This window comes from Camelus bactrianus, chromosome 26, assembly GCF_048773025.1.
Source record: "Camelus bactrianus isolate YW-2024 breed Bactrian camel chromosome 26, ASM4877302v1, whole genome shotgun sequence".
NCBI lineage: Eukaryota > Metazoa > Chordata > Mammalia > Artiodactyla > Camelidae > Camelus > Camelus bactrianus.
The window spans coordinates 31,834,650-31,852,882 of record NC_133564.1 but is presented as its reverse complement, the minus strand read 5'-3'; the positions used below and the strand labels follow the sequence as shown (position 1 = coordinate 31,852,882).

Sequence of the window (18,233 nt, the reverse complement as noted above, 5' to 3'; positions counted from 1 at the left end):
CCTGACAGCAAGAGCTTGTGGACCAGGGGCAAAGAGGCACTGAGGTCCCTTGAGGCCATGAGCTCCCAAGGCCATGTCTGCTCCATCCCTGGATCCTCAGGCTGGCACATAGCAGACATCAGTGCATGTTGGCTGAACTGAACTGAACAAGCCAGGGCAGCGCTGCCCAGCCTGGCCCCTTTCTTGGCACAAGCCCTGGCCGGCGCATGTGGCCCGTCTCCTAGGTACTAGGTACCAGGATGTGCTCACGGGGACCTCTCCCCAGATCGCTGTGCAGGCATGGAGCACCTCACGGGAGGTTCTTCCACTGGGCATGGGGCTGGTGGCATCCTCTGGGTCAGGGAGCCGGGGAGGAGGGCTGGGATTCCAGGGAAGTCAGGGGCACCTGACCTCAGCGCCTTTCAGCTCCTGTCTTGCTTGGGGAGGCTGCTTATCTTGACTCAACCCTGCCCGGGGGAGCCAGCACAAAACTCAGGATCGTGGGCTTTTGCTGGGAGTTGCACCTTGAAATTCTAAGTGACTCCTTCTCTCTCTGTGTCCCTCAGGCTCATACCTCGACACCTAACCCTTGAACTCCACACACTCTGCCACGCACACGAGAGGAGAGCTGGAGCAGAGGCCCCGGAAGCGGCACACACGTCCCTCTAGGCTAACGGCATGACCTCTGTAAGGGACTTCCTTTAGTCACCTATTCGCATGAACGGCTGACTGTAGACGCATGACCTACAGTCCTCAATCCTGCCTCTGGTGACAGTGGATCTGTGGGGAATTGGGAATCGGGCGGAAAGCAGCAAGAGGAGGGTGGGGGGAGAGAGAGAGAGGGACATAAAACAGACGCAGGAGAGTGAATGCAACAGTAACCAAGGGCTCTTTTGTGGCTGGGATGAGATTTTTTAAAAATCATTTCAATTTCGACTTGTTACAGGGTACTTTTTTTTTTTCAACCTCATCTATAAGAAATCCATGTGGGCTTCCTGGAAAGGGAAGAAAAAAAAAAGAAAACTAGGTGTGAAATCAGTTCACCTTAATCCCTTGTCCTCAGCCAGCCTCCCCGCCACCCACACACCTCCATGCTCCATTTGTGACCGCCCCCCACCCCACACTCCCCAGGGGACTGCACCTTCCAGAGCATTCTGTGCGGCATTCAGGACACATACACACATGCACGCGCGTGCACACACCTCTCCTCTGTGCTCAGTATACACACAGATTTTACTGTGACGTCCGAAGCTGTCTAGAATCTCCGGTGGATAAACTGGAATTTCTTTTATGTTGTCTCTCTCTCTCTCTCTCTCTCTCTGCCAACTCAAGTATTAATCCTCTTCCAATGGAAACTCATTGCCTTGAGAGTGCAGTCGGGGTTCCTTGTGTTAGGGACTTAAGAATCTGAGGCCAGGACCCCCACGCTTAGCTGTAGGGCTCAGAGGAAGCCAATGCCCCATCTGAAAGGGTCTTCTCTCTCAGCTGGGGGAGGGCCGGTGGCTGTCCCAGGATTGCACCAGCATGTCCAATAGAGAAGAGATTTTCTATATCTTTAAGCACTTATATCCTAGTCTGTGTTCCAAGTGTAAACTGTACAGTAATCAGCCTTGTGTATATGAAAACCAATAAATACTATGCAAATCAATAGAAACACTTTAGCCGTATGTACGAAGCACTTAACAGCTCAGCTCCTGAGGACTTCTCCAGGCTGCGGGAGAAGGAGCTACAGCCTGTAGCTGGTGCCTAGTGAGTGCTCCTGCCAGGTCTTAGGTCAGCCACCACCCCGAGGTCTCCCAGAGCGAATTTGGTGCTCTCAGTCCAGGCAGCCCGCGGGATGGACCAATCCCCTCTGCCACCACCTGGAGAGGCGGCGGAGGGGCCCTCTGCCGACCACGTGCCCAGGGGGAGGAGAGCGCAGGAGAGACGGCTGACCGCCAGGAGGCCCCCCCCACCAGGAAGGAGACCCTCCTAGGCCAGGGTCCCGCCAGGGCAGGAAGGAGATAGACGGCTGGCTGTTCCTCGCCTTGGTGCCATCAGGGAAGAGCCTTAAAGTTACACCAGAGCCCCCGGCAGAGGGAGGCCCGAATCAGCACAATGTGCCCGCCCCGTGCGCGCGGCGCTCTCCAGGCCAGGAGAGAGACTGCAGGCTCTTCTCGCCCTCCCAAGGGCCACTGTTTGCGGATGTCCAGTCACCTGCCTCCCTGCCGCTCTTCCGAGGTGTCCTCAGAACACATCCGAACCTTCCAAGTAGCACAGAAGCTCCCTCGATGTCAGAGCCCCCGAGGCCCCGTGGCGTCACCAGCGCACAGGTGGCGCGGCAGGGGGCCCCCCCGCCACGTGTTCCGGTGGGTCCGGGCGGGGAGAGGGAGCCCGAGCTTGCGCATCGGTCCGCGGGCCCCCAGCCCCGCCTCCGCGGGGGGCCTGGCGCACAGCATCCCCGCGGGGTCCGGGCGCACAGCAGCTCCGCCGGCCGGTCCCTCCGCCCCGCCCCGGGACCTCGGCGGGGCCGGACTTGGTGAAGACCAAGGAAGACAGGCGCAGGGCCGCCTCCCGCTGCGGTCTGTCCCCGCCTCTCCCAGGCGCCGCCGCCGCCGCCTCCGCCGACCCAGTAGCCCCTGTAGAGCCGCGGCCCCAGCCCCGGCTGCGCTTTGGCTCCTCGCTCTGTCTGGCATGGCTGCTTGGCCCGCCGGCCCCAGGCCCTCGGCGGCACGCTGCGTTCCGCTGCTGGTAGGAGCTGTTAGGGGAGGGGTTTGGGGTCGCCACACGATGCCTAGAGAATGCTGCAGTCTGCACCTTAGACGCTTTTTAGAAGTTTTGGAATTACCTTGATTTTTTAAATTGTTATGAAAATGATTCTTTTCTTGACTCTCCCACCTGCTCTGTTCTCGGGAGGGAGTCCTCCCCACCCCCCACTCTGATGTATAGACCATTCTCCCTACACCAGCTGAACAAATGTCAAAGTTAATAAAGAAATCGACTCATGGCGCAGGCCTCCATCTCCTTTCTGGCTGGTCTCTGGAGGGTTTGAAGGGCCGGGGCAGGGAAGAAGCCCAGGTAGGGGCCGGGAAGAGGCTGGGGGTGGCATCCGTCCCCAGGGAAGCCTGTGGCCCAGCCAGATGCCCAGGTTCTCGGAACCTGGACAATCCTTTAATCAGGACCACCCACTTTGCAAGAGGTCCCCCTGCCCCCAGATGCTGGAGCAGATTTCTGTCCCACCTAATGACTAGCACGAGATGGGGGCAATTCCAAGATGGGTGGAAGGGGTCACCACAAGCACCAGGGTACATGGCTGAGCCCAAAGTGGGCATGCATTAAGGGAGGACCCCTACCCCCAGGACTCCCTCCAAAGGCGTCTGGGCCCTCTACTCAATACCATTTAAAGTTCACAACATTGTAAAATGACTATAACTCAACAACAACAAAAAATGTTTTAAAAATACCATTTAAAGTTCAAGAACTTACAAGAAAATCACTCTGTTCCCAACTAGCTCCTAACCCTTCATGCAAGGCTGGTCATCAAACTGGCCTCAGTTTCCACATCTGTTAAATGGGGGAAGGGATTAAATGATTGTTAAAGTCTCTTCAGTTTGTCATCCTGGGATTCCTGAGCACAAATGCTTTGGCCAAGCTTGGAGTTAAGTAAGAATCAAATCAAAGTCCCCATCACTGCAGGGGAGGTGATCAAATTATGGTGGCAGGGTCCTCGGAGCCATCCCAGCCCTCAATCTGAATCTGAAGCTTTCTCTCAGTAGCAGAAAAAGACACCCAGGCCTAGGCGCCCACTGTGGTTGTGTAAGCATGGCCCAGAGGACTTCTAAAAGCACAGATTCAGAAACACAACTGCCCGAGTCGGGTCCAGCAGCAATACTGGGGATCAGAATCAGGTTGCCAGCTTGGTAGCGCGGCCAACTCAGAGAAGAACCTTTTCACTTGCTCTTAATCTAAACTTCAAGGAAAACAATCTCCAAAGCCTTTGTGAGGTCTTTCTTGCATTAACCAACGTTATCGGAATGACAGGGAGCACGTCCAGTTCCACCCTGAACAGCAACAGCAGGTGGGGGGGGGAGCCACGCTCTGTGAAGAGGGGACCCCTCCTCGTGGCCTGGGCACTCGGCCTCCCACCGGCAGCCACGGGAGAGCCTCTGCCGAGGAGACTTCGGCCTGGTCAGGAAGGGCCTTGGGACTGGTAGGCAGAGGAAGGACAGCAGTCCATCTGTCTGGACCAGTGACATGCTGATTGCCATAAAAAAAAAAAAAAAAAAAAAAAAAAGCTGCAGGGAAGGATGCTGTCCCGTGCAGAAATAACCCAAGTTATTTACCACAATTTCCTTGTTTGTAAAATGAGAGCAAGCCCTACCCCCCCACCCCCCACCCCGGGAGAGCCTTGGATGCTGTAACGATTCATTAGGAAAAGAAAAAAAAGACATGGAGGTGCTCTGCCATTCAGTCTAGTCTCATCCATCAAATATTCACTGAGGGGCAACCAAGAGCCCTGCACAGGCACCCGCCGCTGAAATCAACGGCCGTCTCAGCCACCCAATATTTCCAACCCGGGTGCTGAGCCAGGCAGAACGTGGTTCAGATGAGTCCTCGGAAGAGGAGGAAGGGAGGACAGACAGGATCAAGGAAGGCTGCCCGGAGGCGGAGGCAGAGGCAGAACCAGGAAGCGCTCACAGCCAGCACTCCCAGAGATGCCCCACTGCCATCTGCTGCCCCAATCTGCCCAGCAGGCTCCCTGCTCCCAGACGCTCAGGTCCCAAAGCCCAGCCTCCCCACTTACCTGTCCCAGCAAGGGAGCATCCGTGTCCCGACTGCACACTGCCCCAGAGGCTTGGGCATCTGGGCATCTCCAGACAGCAACCCTGAGCCCAGCTCTTTAGGAACTGTGCCCTTTAGCTGCCCCAGGGCCCTTCCAGTTACCCTCTTTTTCCTGCATGCTGGACTTGGGGGACCAGGAGCAGGTGGACCCCCTGAGAATGAACAGAGCCTCCAGAGCGTTCTCTCTCTCTCTCTCTCTCACACACACACACAGGCTGATTTTACAGTCAATCTTTCAAAGTGCAATTTGTCTGGGAAAAGCCGATGTGAGGCCCGTGAGCGTTCCCACCAATGGCGACGCGGCTCGGGGCGGCTCAGCCAGTCTCGGGTCTGTATTCTAATGGGCCACATCTTTATCAGGGAAATGTTGCTTCTCTGAACTTAAAACTTCTCATGGAGGGTCCCCAGACTCCGAAGCAGAGAAGGGGCCTGCGCTGAGGAGTGGGGAGCTGCCTCTCCCCACCCCCCCGGGCCAGGTAGGGACACAGGGCTCTCACCGCCCCAGGAGAACCTGACTTCCCGGGCTGACGTGGTGCTGGTCTCCCGGCGAGGGCTGGGCCGGATGCCTGGGTGGGAGGACGGCCTGGAGCTCCGGCCGCTTTGACCCTCCGAGGCTTCCATGGGATTCTGGGCTGGAGCTTGGGGTCTCAGGCTCTAGGATCCTGGATTGGGGCTCCCCGCCTCCCCTCACCCCATCAGGGGTGCCATGGAGTCCAACCTGCAGGGCCCGTTCCTGCTCAACAATGCGCCGCTGGCTCAGTTCTCGGAGATGAAGGCCCCTGTGTGCCAGTACTCCATGCAGAACTCCTTCTACAAGCTCAGCCCCCCAGGGCTGGGCCCCCAGCTGCCCGCCGGGACCCCCCACGGGATCACGGACATCCTCAGCAGGCCCGTGGCCACGCCAAACAGCAGCCTCCTCTCCGGCTACCCCCACGTGGCAGGCTTTGGTGGACTCGGCTCCCAGGGGGTCTACTACGGCCCCCAGGTGGGGAATTTCTCCAAGGCGGGGAGTGAGTACCCCACCCGGACCCGGAACTGCTGGGCGGACACGGGCCAGAACTGGCGAGGCGGGCGGCAGTGCGGCAACAGTGAGTACAGGGAGGCGGCGGAGGGGAGGGGACACTCACGGAGACCTCAGCCACCATCAGACAGCCTACGGCAGACCCCTGGGTCCTTCCCTCCTCCTGGGGCACTACTGGGTTCTCCCTTCCCCGTCCCACCCCAGCTGTGCTTAGACGGGCATCTTGACCCCCGTCCCACCCCTCCCCAGCTGCCCTCCTGGGGAACATGGGGTCTGCAGTCTGGGGAGACCTCACAGCCCACCCCCATCCTCTATAGGGTCCCACTCACCTTACTTCTCCCCTCCCCCAGAGCCCATGTCACCCCATCATCTGAGGGGACAAATGCTGTCCCCAATAAGAATTGGTCACTGCATCACCTTCCCAAAAAGCCCCCTTGGGCGCTGGCCACATCAGGGACACAGAATGTACCCTGACCGCATCGCTGTTCCACTGCCACTGCGGGGGACTGTTTCCGTCCTTGGGGTTTATGTCAACAGTAGCAGTCACACCGCCCAGCCTCCAGGGGCAGCCACTGAGCCAAGTCCCATTTGGCCCTAGCTGTTTGGGGGGGGGGGCTCCTCACCTCACTCATCCCTGAAGTGTGGTTTTCAGAGAGTTGATCCAGGGTCCCCCAGGATCCCAGGCAGGGGCTGGAGGAGGTGGCAGGACATGCACGTTGACTTCCCTGGGAGCCACAGGGAGTGACAGTGGCTGCAGAAGCCATCCCTGTGCCCAGATCAAGCAGGGCATGTCTGACCTCCAGGCTCCCCCACTGCAGCAGGGGCTTGGACCAAACGAGGAAATCCTGAAGCACACCTGCCTTGTGTCCGCTACACAGCTCCGGGCCCTGGCACCCTTCGTAAACCTGAAACACAGCCAGTCCCGTGCGGGCCCAGACCTCATCCTCCGGAACCTATTGTATCAGCTGGTTCTGGGGGCGCTTTAGGCCTCAAGCTCTCTCTCTCTCACCCCCATGTACCCCCAACACACACACACCCTCTCCACACCCCGCTTTTCAACCCCGAATGCACGTACATACACAGGGAAATATCAGAGAGAGTCAGTGGCTGAATTAACACGAGGGGAGGGGACTGGAGGTGACAGCCTCGCCAGAGGTCTCTTCCCCTCTCTGCGCCTCCTGTAACAGGAGGACACGGGCCGTGGGCCGTGGGCTGCACTGAACAGGGCCCAGCACCTGGGCCTTGTGCTTCCCCCGAGCCGCCCACCCCCCACCCTCCCGAGCGGCTGCCCTGGCCAGCCGGGCCGGGTCAGGTCTTGAGCCTCCGCGTCCTGACTCTCCAGTGTTGTCGAAGCCACATGACTTCCAGGCCTGGTGACAAGGGGGAGCAGTAACTTGGAACTTAGGGCTCTGGTTTTCCCAGAAACTTGAAAATGGGCTCCCAAGAGTCAGGAATTGGAGTGGGGAGGAATTCCCATGCCCCTGGGGCCTTGATTGTTGGTGGCAGGTACCAAATCCATTTCTTGGTGACCTGAAGGGATGTCCCTGAGTCCTGGAGGAAACTCCATTGCCCCCTCGGGGGACGGCAGCATCATTGAGTACTGAGTATGTTACACAGGGAGGCATGAGACCTGGTTCAAAGCACCCTCTGCTCCTAATAAGCTAAAACCTGGGGCAGGTGCCCTCTTGGGGTCCCAGGGCACCCAGACATGGCAGGGTTCAGGCGAGAGGTGCCATGATGCCCTGGCCTCCTCAGTGGCTCTTCTGTAGGGAGTTCATCCTATGGGGGAGGCAGGGCAAGGCTGTTGCCCCCATTCATTCCACTAACCACACACTTCCTTCGCCAGCCCCAGACCCCCTGAGCGACAGCGTCCACAAGAAAAAGCACACCCGGCCCACCTTCACGGGACACCAGATCTTTGCCCTGGAGAAGACCTTTGAGCAGACCAAGTACTTGGCTGGCCCTGAGAGGGCACGACTGGCATACTCGCTGGGGATGACCGAGTCGCAGGTCAAGGTGAGTCTGCGGGAGAAGAAAGTATCTGCCTTGCAGTGAGGAGCAGGCCAGGACAGGATGCCACTGCCTGGGAGAGAGGCAGCCCCCTCTCTTGGCCACTCCCAGCTCAGTGGGAGGTCATCCTGGTGTTTGGGTACCAACTGCCCACCTAACCGTGGAGATGGTCATAATTACCATAACCCCAAAATGGCCGTCATCTACTGAGCCCTGTTCTGAGAGCCTTACGTGTAACAACCCGTTTAAACTTCACAGCAAGCTGGAGGTGGGTCTCATTACTCAGCCGAACCCTCTTGCTCCAGATCACTGGCTGGTAAGTGAGCACTGAGAGTCAAATCTGGATTAGAGGGCTCCAGCCTCACGCCTTCCCCTCCTCTGCACGGGCACTAGAAATTTCAAGAGCCAATGGCAGCCTCTGGGCCAGATCAGAACTGGCTTCAGGCTATTCCGTCAGCCTGCCAAACGAGCTGACCTTGATTCACCAAACTTCAAAGGGAAGGTAACTCGCCTCCACGCCTGCCCGTGATGTCTGAGCCTCACTGCCCAGACCGGGGCAAGGCTTAGGAAGGACGCCCCCTTTCAAACTGCACATCTCTGGCCCAAACTGGGTGGGGAAGCCGGCTTCTCCCCCCTCAGGCTCCTGGGGGCCACTTTGGCAACTCGGAGGCCCCAAGGGGCGTTCCGAGCGGACATCAAAGAAGAAATCTCTGAGCCTTGATGGAGCTGTCTGGCTTTGCGACAAGACGACGGGCTTAGGGGAGAGAGAAATACAGGGGCAGGTTGGGACCCCAGCCTGGGCTCCCTCAAGGCCCTGCATCCCCAGCCAGTCCCCTACCCCTGCAGCCCCTCCCCGCAATATTAACTCTGCTGAAGAGGAAGCATGGAGTCTAAGAGCCTCTTCCTATTATTCTGATTTTTGGGGTACTTTCTGCACTCTTCTATCTCCAGCAATGAGCATACGTTATTTTTATAGTAGGGAGGAAATTATTCTTGAAGTTCAGTGAGGGTCTGTGAAGGTAAAAGCATCTTAGCCTCTTCCACCCAAGTGCCCAGATGGCAAAGGAGAGGAAGATGCCAGGCAGGGAGGGTTACAGCTAAGCCCAAAGGGCTGTTGCTCTCACATTTATTTTTATTTTATTGTCCCCCCTTCAAAAAAAAAGTGGTGTGACTACGATAGTTTAGTTCATTGCTGAGCCATTTATTTCACTGTAAACACAAGGATGGAGGGTACCCTCCAGCAAGAGGGGTCACCCTCCCCAAGGGGGCCCTGCGTGCGCCCTGCGTGCGCGGCGCGCGCGGTCCTCAGAGCCCTTCTCATCCCAGGTGTGGTTCCAGAACCGGAGGACCAAGTGGCGGAAGAAGAGCGCCCTGGAGCCCTCGTCCTCCACCCCGCGGGGCCCGGGCGGCGCGGGCGGGGACCGCACGGCCTCGGAGAACGAGGACGACGAGTACAACAAGCCGCTGGATCCCGACTCGGACGACGAGAAGATCCGGCTGCTGCTCCGCAAGCACCGCGCCGCCTTCTCGGTGCTCAGCCTGGGGGCGCACGGCGTCTGACCCCGGCTGCCCGCCCGCCCGCCTCCGCAGCCTCGCGGTCCCCCGCAGGGCGCTAACGGGGGGCTGCGAAGGAGGAGGAGGAAGGGGCGCGGGAGGGGGAGGTTGGAGAGGGAGGATGGAGGACGGGGGGGCGAGGAGGAGATGGAGGGAGGAGGAGGGGGAGGAGGAGCCGGGTCTAGCTAGGGGAGGAGGGGGCAAAAAGGGAGACCTGAACTTTTCCTGAGACCAAGCACTCTCTCCGCCGTCTTGCATCTCTGCGGTCCCAGGCCTGGCCCTGCCAGCGCTGCAGATTCCGAAGTGCACAGGGAGATAAAAACGACCAGACCAGGAAACTGGCCGTTGGGGTCCCAGACACGCCACCATGGTAGCTGCAGGGGGTGCCTTCCCCCAGAGAGGCTGTTGGCTCGGGCAGGGGTCTCCTTCTGCTCTAGGAGTCCAGAGACCAGGGTACGGGGTCCAGGTCAGCTACCAGCGGACTGCAGAAGAGCTGGCATGTCCAGGTATTCCCCTCAGCCCTTGGCCCAGGAAGGATCCCACTTAAGGGGCCAGAGCCCAAAACCTAACCCAGGCTGGAGGAAACCCACCCCAGGGAGGGGAAATGGGTCCCAGGGAGGAAGAAACACCCCGACACCCCAGCTTAAGGATCAGGCCCCTGGAGGGAGCTATCCTCCTGTGATCCTTTCTCCTCTCTGCCTTTGGAGGGGGTCCTCCCTCCCCCAAAACAGGAAGAGATTAGAAGCCCCCACTGGATGGGAAAGAGCAAGGTTGGAGGCATAGAGAAGAGGAGAGACTCTTAGCCCCATATTGTGCCCCAGAGCCTCCTGCCTGGGCTTCCTTCGGTGCTGATGCAAAGACAGGACCCCTGGAGAGAAGGGAGCATCTGACTGGGGCTGGAAGGGACCTCAGCACCCCCTGCTCCTCCCATGGGGGTACCCATGCAGGAGGGGAGAGGCCCTGAGGGAGGGGCTGGGGGAGGGGCTTGCATGGAACCCATGACCCTCCCTTTCCTGGGATGTCCCATGGCCTGGCCCTGGAGCTGGTGCTGCGGAAGGAGGGCGCTGCCCAGCTGGTGGGAGGGGCTGGGGCTGGGGGGAGGCGGGAGGGGGTGACCACAGAGGAACATCGTCCAAAGGGGACCAAGCCTTCACCCATCTTCACTGGCTTTTAAAAAAAATAAAAAGTAAAAATAAAAGCTCCAGAAAGCTCCCTATGGCTTATGTGCTTCTGTGAAACTGGCTTTGGGGTCCTGAGCATGCCAGCTGCAGGGGGCCTTCCCAGAGGGCAGCGGCTCTGCTGCCAGCAGGGTTCAGGGCTCTGGGAGTCAAGAAACCTGCTTGGCATCAGTCAATCTGAGGTCTTCTTTGTACACACCAGGCATTGTCATAGGTGCTGAGAAACCCAAGAGGAGTTTAACTGGGTTCTTGACTTCCAGGAGTTCATAGCCTGGGCGGCGGGGGGGGGGGGGGTTATCTGTAAGGAAAAGATGCTGGGGCAGAGAAAGTAGCTCTAACATTGACCAAACACCTACCAACTCATCCCACATGGAAGACCCGGAGTATCTCACGTAACCCCGCCGGAAACCTAGGAGGTAGGGATTGTCCCTCCTTGCATGGAAGAAAAAACTGAGGCTCAGAAAGGACCTAAGCCAAGTCCCAGAAGTGGGCCGAGGCCACCTGAGCTGATGCCCAGACCCTTATGTCTATCCCGAGGGGCAGCCCCTCAAAGCCTTTCCTGTAAAACCAGAGGCTGGGACAAGGTGTGCTTTCAGGACCCTTCCAACCCTAACCATCTATGCAAATACCAGCAAGGCCTCCCAGCCATAAGCAGCCTGCCCACCTTGCTGTCCCAGCAAGTCCTTCTCCGGTCCCTGAGGTCCCCAGGGAGAGAGAATCTGGCCTGTGGAATCAGCCTGGAGTGGGAACGAGGGTGGGAGGGAGACCCCAGCTTGGAGCCTCTTGGAAACAGAGGCATCAATCAACCTTCATAATAACCCTACTGGACCCAGAGGATGGAGTGATGCAGCGAGATGAAGGATGCTCCTCCTGTGATGAGGACCACATTTGGTCTCTCTCCACGTAATATGGGAAGGAAATAAACAAACACCTTCTCTGCAGACCTGTGGCCACAAGCTTGACATGGGTGTTCTGAGCTCCGGGAACCAGGCGGGGCCCAGGACTTACTTCCTGAGCACTTTGAGGAGAGCTGGGGGCCTGCCAGCCAGCAGAGGCTGTCGACATAATCCAAGTGCAAAGTCACAAAGCAGGTTTGGAGGAAGAAGCCAGGGACCGAAAAGCCACATTCTTTTGCTTTCTTCATAAGCGTATTACAATCCTAACTGCTTGCACGTCTGATTCATGCTGTTTGGAGACAGTAATCAATCAAGCCTGGGGAAAGTTGTTTCCCCCTCAACCCCCGGGAAACATTTGCTGAGCTAAACAGAACCCCTTTTAATCTCAAAGTTCTGGGACACCTGCCTCTGGGACCTCTGGGTCAAGGACACCAGCCTTCCCAGCCGTTCCCCTGCCTCACCCCTGTGCCTGCGCACAGGCACCCAGCGAGAGAAGGCACTGCCTCCCGCTCCTCCCGAAATCCTGCTCAGGCCTCGTCAAAAGATGAGATTTGGAGTTTGAAGGAGGAGAAGGGCTGAAGGTGAATTGCCCAGATTCCTGAGGGCAATTTGGGTTACGTCTTGCCCTCTGCAGATGCGCATGCGTGCTCGAGCATGTTGTGCATGCGTGCGTGCGTGCGTGCGTGCGTGCGTGCGTGTGTGTGTGTGTGTGTTTAGGTGGGGAGATCTCAAGGCTATTTCGCTTCCTCCATCATAAAGAAATCAAAAGCCATAGACGCTCCCTTCCCCTTTTTATTCCTGGTCAGCAAGGGCCTTCTTGTATATGCTGAGTTAAACAAAGAAACAGAACTATAATTTTGCGGGGGGACTATTCATGACACTTGCAATTCCTCCCCTACCAAATCACAAACTTTCCAGGGATGAGCAAGGAGAAAGAAATTAAGACCTGGACTCTCGAGAGCCATGGCGTCCTGCCTGTCAGCCCAGAAGCCTCCAACAGGCGGACACAGCCCTCCCACTTGTGGCTTCCAGGGTTGGACGGACCTGTCCTGAGTTGGGCAGGGGTGAAGGTTCTGAATGGCCATTTCCTGATGGCAGCAATCAAAGAGGGGATTAGGGCCTGAAATCACACTTCTGGCAACCCCTCCTGCTTCTCAGCCACCCCTAGGAGTTGAGTCCAGAAATCAGCCAGCCTGAGTCTTTGCCTGCAGCCTGACAGAGGGGACAGGGTTCCAGTAGAAGATGAACTGAAATCACGTACGTCGTGTACAACGGTGTGGGCGTTTACACACTCGTGTGTTCACACTCTCTCTTCCTTCCTCGCTTTCACGCTGCTAGGAGGGGCAGGGCCAGTTCTAAACAGGTCTTCACAGTGGGACAGGGACAGACACGTCCAAAGTCACAGCTACCCACTTCTGGAAATACTCAAGCCCCGGCAGATCAACGGCCATCAGGAGATTATAGAAGGGCTCGTGTGTGACCAGATATGTTTCCCTGCAAAATGCTTAAGGTTCTGGGCTCTGGGACTGGGGGCTGGATTCAGCAGATGTGTTTCTTTGGGGGCAGAACAGTGCTTTTATAGAAACTTCAGCTGACTCGTGGGCGGGGGAAGCCTGCTCCCCACCACTTCTTGGAACTTCTGCATACCTGAGCCCCACATCAGCCATCACCTGTGCGGCCCCTGAAGGCATCTGGGTCTATATGTCCCGCTCTGAAGGCCTGATCCTCTAAGACATGGTCCATGCACCGGCTGCAGTGGCCTCACCTGGGAACTTGGTAGAAAGGCAGACTCTCAGGCCCCAGCTCCGCCCTCCCGAATCAGAATCTGGATTTTAACAAGGTCCCCAGCTGGTTCCCCAGCACAGAGCCTGGTCCAAATTAGGTGCGCAATACAAAAAAAAAAAAAAAAAAAGAGGTTGGCTGGCTAGAGAGAGGTGTAGGAGGATTCATAGCATTTGAGATCATGTAAAACACAGCCAGCACCCAACTAGAGCAAAATAAGAGACCACTCTGAGGACCAGAAACTCGCTGCACACCTTGCTCTCCCAGGCAAGGCCACAGCCACCTTAGAGGCAAGATTAGACTCAGAGAGGCCCAGAGCCGAGACGCAGAGCAGGGTCTTCCAGCAAAGGAGAAGGAGGAATTTCACCAGTACAGCCCTCTGTGGGCATTGGGTGATGAGAGAGAAAAACGCAGTCAGCGGTCTTTGAGGTCATCACTGTGGCTTGTGCTTCTAATGATGTCCCAGAGCCATCAGAAGACTGCGCTGTGTCCTGTGTCTTCTGTAGACAGTGGCTAGAAGAGCAGAATATCACTAAGGGATTTTTCACTGGGAACTGTTTGGCTTCAAACAATTCACTCCTGGATGATGCTCGTACAAAATGGTACCAAATAAAAATCCCGCTGCTCTGATCATTGGGTCAGGTCACCGCCACCCGGTTCAGGTTGGGTGGGAGTTTATGGAGGGATCTGATACGAACCTGTAACTGTGGTGGGAAGGATTCGCACTGTCCAGGAGGCAGAAGCCATGGGAACAAGGCAAAGGGATGCCCTGGGGTCACCTTGTCCCCAGGACCTTGCCCACCAGGCCAGGATGCCAAAGAGGCGTTTTTTTGTTCCCTATAATGCAGGAGGCCAGGGTGCAGGGAAGATGCCAGCACCTCAGAAAGGGGCTCCTTTAAATGCATTACTCGCATTCACGCATTTGTATTCCAACAGCCATATAAGATGTAGCATCCCTATTTCCCAGATGAGGAAGTTGAAGCAATCAAATGAACCAACGTACCTCAGGTCCATGGAGAGCAGTGTTCAACTCCAGCGTCTGTGCTCTGTCTTCTCACTGCTCCTGCAATGACCACGTCTACCACCATTCCTGCTGAAACTACCCGCTAATGTTTATGAAATAGTCAGTGTCCTGCACTGTTCGAGGGGCTTTGTCTATCTCATTTAATTTGCAACAAACCCACACAAAAGAAGCACTATTATACCCATTTTATAACTGGAGCACAGAGAAGTTAAGTAGCTTGCCTTAGGTCACACAGCTTAACCCAGACAGACTGACTCTGGAGCTCCCACTCTTAACCATCATGAAAGGAAAAGAGAGAAGGCCCTTAGAATTAAGTCTGAGCTTCAAACTATTTAAAGAGGAACTTACAATTGTATGTGTTATTAATTAAAATCCATGTACTCAGCAAGTGAAGTCTGATTTTTGCCTGGGCTGTGCTGGTTGCTGAGGATACGGACAAGCCCTCTAGGTTCCTGATGCTCACAGTCTAGAAGATGGAGGCCAGCTTCCAGGAAAAACAGGGCAGGCCGTGCTCTCAGTGCTATGAGGAATGTTTTCACAGGGACCAGAGGGACCAATGGGAGGCAGTGGTTAAGAATAAGAGAGAATTTAATTAATGACAACGTACAAAAAAAACACAGGGGCAATTCACAATTGAACCACACGACATGTGTCATCAAAAGCATCACATCCTTTAACATGTAAGGACACTAGAATAAAGGGAGCTCCCAGCAGCGGGAATCATGGTGTGTCCCACCTAAAATTCAGGATTTATATAGTTTGAATGAAAAGCAGTGACCAAATCCTCATTTTCAACAATAATACTGTACTCATGGTGGAATTCTAGACACTTCCTTGTACATTATTTCATTTGATAGACTGGCCATCAGGTTTTATCCCCGATCTGCATATGGGGAAACTGAGGTTTGGGATGCTGAGAAGACCTACCCAAGGTCAAAACTCCTTGTCCTCTCACTCTAAGTCCAGAGCTGTGTCAGTTCCCAGTGTTGAGGACCTGAGAGTGACAGAGGACACGAGAGGCCTGGGTGAGGTCCCCTCACCAAGTACGTTGCAGTGCACGAACATCATTTTTCTTGGTGTGGTTTCTGCGGCTTTATCATCACTGACCAGTGTCCCTGGATGGAGCAGATACTCCATAGCCGAGGAAGATGTTCATTTAGGCAGATTTCCCCAAGCTCGCCTCCCCAGGGCCCTTCCAGGATATTCCAACTCAGGGGGTGGGCATGACCCTCGAATGTGCCTGGTTAACAAGGGCCCGGGACACTGGGACAGGGCAGATTTGGCAAATCGTCTCTTAGGATCCCAACTCGATTTAAACCCAAGTGTGGGCTCTCCCTGCCCGCTTCGGAGTTGTCCACTGTGACCTACGTTGTGTTCTGCTGCTTCTCCTTCCTGCCCAGGTGACAAAGGTTCGCACAGTCAGGGACGGCAGAAGGGAGGCGAGCAAAGGAGCAAAGGGTCTGGATCATCTTTCCAAAGAAAGAAATGGCAGGACGCTTCGGGTTTCCGGCTGTCACTGGCATCAACCCTGTGGCTGTGACACCTGTAGGGAGGTCTGACACACTCAAACCTCCACGGGCCCTTGGGAGAGATCCTGCTCTAATGAATGTCGGAAGAGGCAGAGGCGCTGGGTTTGCAGTCCAGTACTGCTTTGCCTGGGGCCGCTTCATGCCACGGTGGAAACAGGGCAGAGGGCTCTGTGGCCCAGCTGCGGGGAAACTGTAGAGTCCAGCGCAGTGCCCAGTGAGTGGCAGCCTCCTCCCTGCAAGGAGTGAAGAGGAGCAGCCCGCTTCTGTGGTTTGTTCTCACCTGGCGCTGATCCTCGCGGCCTCTGATAAGGCCACTCTGGTTTTCCACTGGGAACAACCCTCCTGCCAGTTTTGATTGATATAACAAGGGGGACTGACCCCGCCCCCATTTCCGGGCGCAGATGAGTGACACCATCCTAAGCCAATCAGCAAATGCCACCTCCCCGGTCACGTGATGGATTGGCTCAGGGATGGACCGGTGGCTCACTCCCAGCCAATGAGCGAAGGACCAGGTTATTCTGGGGAGCCCCCCTTCCTTCTCTACCTGCAGCCCCTTGGGGCCGCTGCGCGGGGCCCTCCGCCCCAGAAGGGAGCCAACCCAGGGGAAGGTGGCTCCGAGAGCCGGGGAGAGCGGGATTGAGTTGGTGACGTTGGTTCAGCCAAGCCTCATCTGCTTCCCCCACCCCTGAGCCTTTTCAGGAGACAAGACATACCCTTTTGTCTTGAACTCTGGTTGAGTTGGGTTTCTGCAATTTATAGTTGAAAGAACACTAATAGAAAGAACTTTTTTTTCTCTTTGAACCCTGTTGTTTGCTTACAGGCTGACCCTGCCAGGGAGACTATGGGGACATGGGGACAGATGGACGAAGAGGAGCTGCCCTGGGTTCGGATGTCCCAGCCTCCCTTCTCTGAGAGCTGGTCCCACAGTTTTCCCCCCAGCTCTCTTCTCTGGGCTCTGGACCCGTGCTAATGGACCATAATAGTGACCCCAAGGGGCTGGGTTAAACTGGATTAAACCTCCCCTCCACCTCACCCCCGTTTATTAGTTCCTAGCCTTTGACAAATTCCTGATGAGAGCATGGGGCGTGACAAGCAACACTTCAGGTCCTAGGGAGTGGGATGGGGGGGAGGTCTGCCAGCTCAGGCAGCCTTAGAAGAGCTGGCTTGGTCTCTCCACCCCACCCCTAAGACTGAGGAACTTCTCAGGGTACCCTGACAGTTCACGGACTTGGAGGACGGACTCCACCTGGGCAGCCTTCTCTAACATCTGTCTTGGGCTGTTTTGCCGAGAAGAGTCAGCAGTCAGCTCCTTCTGCCCTGTTTAAGCCATACTTAACCTGCAAAATCACAGCACATTGGCTGCTCGGACCCAGTCTTGTTACAGAGTCACTGACAGGCCCTGGAGCCTCCTATCCTCAGGCCACAGGACATCCTCAGACATCCTGTTGCTTTTCCGCCAGCTGCCCCATCACAGAAGCCTCTGTCTGACCCCTCCGATACTGCCTGTCACTCTTCAGAGCAGTGAACCACAGACTGTCCCCAGCCTGGACAACAGCCTTGGGTGCGGGTGGGGCCAGGACCCAGTTCACACAGATGGGAAGTGAGCTTCCAGGGACAGGCGGGGGTGGGGCGGGCTGACCTCCGGACCCCAGGGTGCAGGTCTGGTGAGAAGCTCTCCTTGTCAGTCATCACCCCCTGGGGCAGGGCACGTTCTTTACCCACTAATTCTTTCCTCCTGCTTCTTCCAGGAGGAAGGCATGGCCATTGGAAGTGCTGGTGAGGGGGCTGGATTCCCCCCCACCATGGAGAGCAGCCCCACAGCCAACCCGGAAGGCTCACATTCAGATCCCCTCATTAGGCCTCTCTCAGTGGGCAAACACACACCATTAATCTTGGTAAAGTGAGTGAAAGCACATTCACCTGTCCAAGCAAGAGAATTAATGCTGTGTCAATAGGAAATTCATGTTTACCTCTGGCCTTGACATCTTCCCTTTGCTCCAAAAAGCCCAGGGTGGACCAGTGGTCAGAAGAGAAAAACCAAACCACGCAGCCCAGGTGCTGGCCTCAGACAAGGCAGGTGGTGACAGCAGGGCCTCGGGTCAGAAAATGCTCCTGGCACTGTGGGCCTTGCCACTGTGTGTGGTGATGGACAGATACTCCCTGAGAATCCCACAAAGCAGGCATTCTGCCTTTTTCTCAGCTAAAGAAGACACTACAGTGCAGAAAAATGCAATAGGTTGGCCCCAAGGCCACACACAAGGAGCAGGTGGATTTGAACCCGGGTCTGACTCCAAAGCCAGTCTGTCCCCCATAAACCTCACACACACTCTTTTGTATTAGGCAGGATCAAGCACAGCACGTGAAGTCAAGTGTAAAGACAGGAAGGCTCTGAGAAGGCCCTTCTGGGCCATTTTCCACCCCCCTACCCCCCCAGGAATG

The 18,233-nt window shown here is 56.3% G+C and overlaps 2 protein-coding genes across 14 annotated transcripts in view; both read left to right on the top strand.

Moving 5' to 3' along the window:
- The window catches only part of ANK1 (ankyrin 1), a 123,989-nt gene extending 121,023 nt beyond the window's left edge, over positions 1–2,966 (top strand). For 9 of the 10 annotated variants that reach the window (XM_074353534.1, XM_074353538.1, XM_074353536.1 and 6 more), the window contains one exon: positions 546–2,966. Coding sequence is in view for 3 of the 10 variants with exons in the window: in XM_074353538.1 (XP_074209639.1) it covers positions 546–572 (27 nt within the window). In the remaining 7 variants the exon portion in view is untranslated. The remainder of the gene's footprint in view (positions 1–545) is intronic. The other variant, XM_074353533.1, reaches the window with a different exon arrangement.
- Positions 2,967–5,086: 2,120 nt separating this feature from the next.
- Positions 5,087–10,451, top strand: NKX6-3 (NK6 homeobox 3). Of its 4 annotated transcripts, XM_074353530.1 has the most exons (5): positions 5,087–5,276; positions 5,525–5,888; positions 7,668–7,837; positions 8,090–8,147; positions 9,158–10,451. In XM_074353530.1, exons 2-5 carry the CDS (start codon positions 5,570–5,572, stop codon positions 9,445–9,447), a joined length of 837 nt encoding a protein of 278 aa, XP_074209631.1. In that variant the 5' UTR covers positions 5,087–5,276; positions 5,525–5,569; the 3' UTR covers positions 9,448–10,451. The 4 variants fall into 4 exon arrangements, with proteins under 4 accessions (XP_074209631.1, XP_045374707.2, XP_045374700.2 ...); XM_045518751.2 differs by having other exon boundaries at positions 5,088–5,888; XM_045518744.2 differs by lacking the exon at positions 8,090–8,147 and having other exon boundaries at positions 5,091–5,888; positions 9,170–9,484.
- The last annotated feature ends 7,782 nt before the right edge of the window (positions 10,452–18,233 follow it).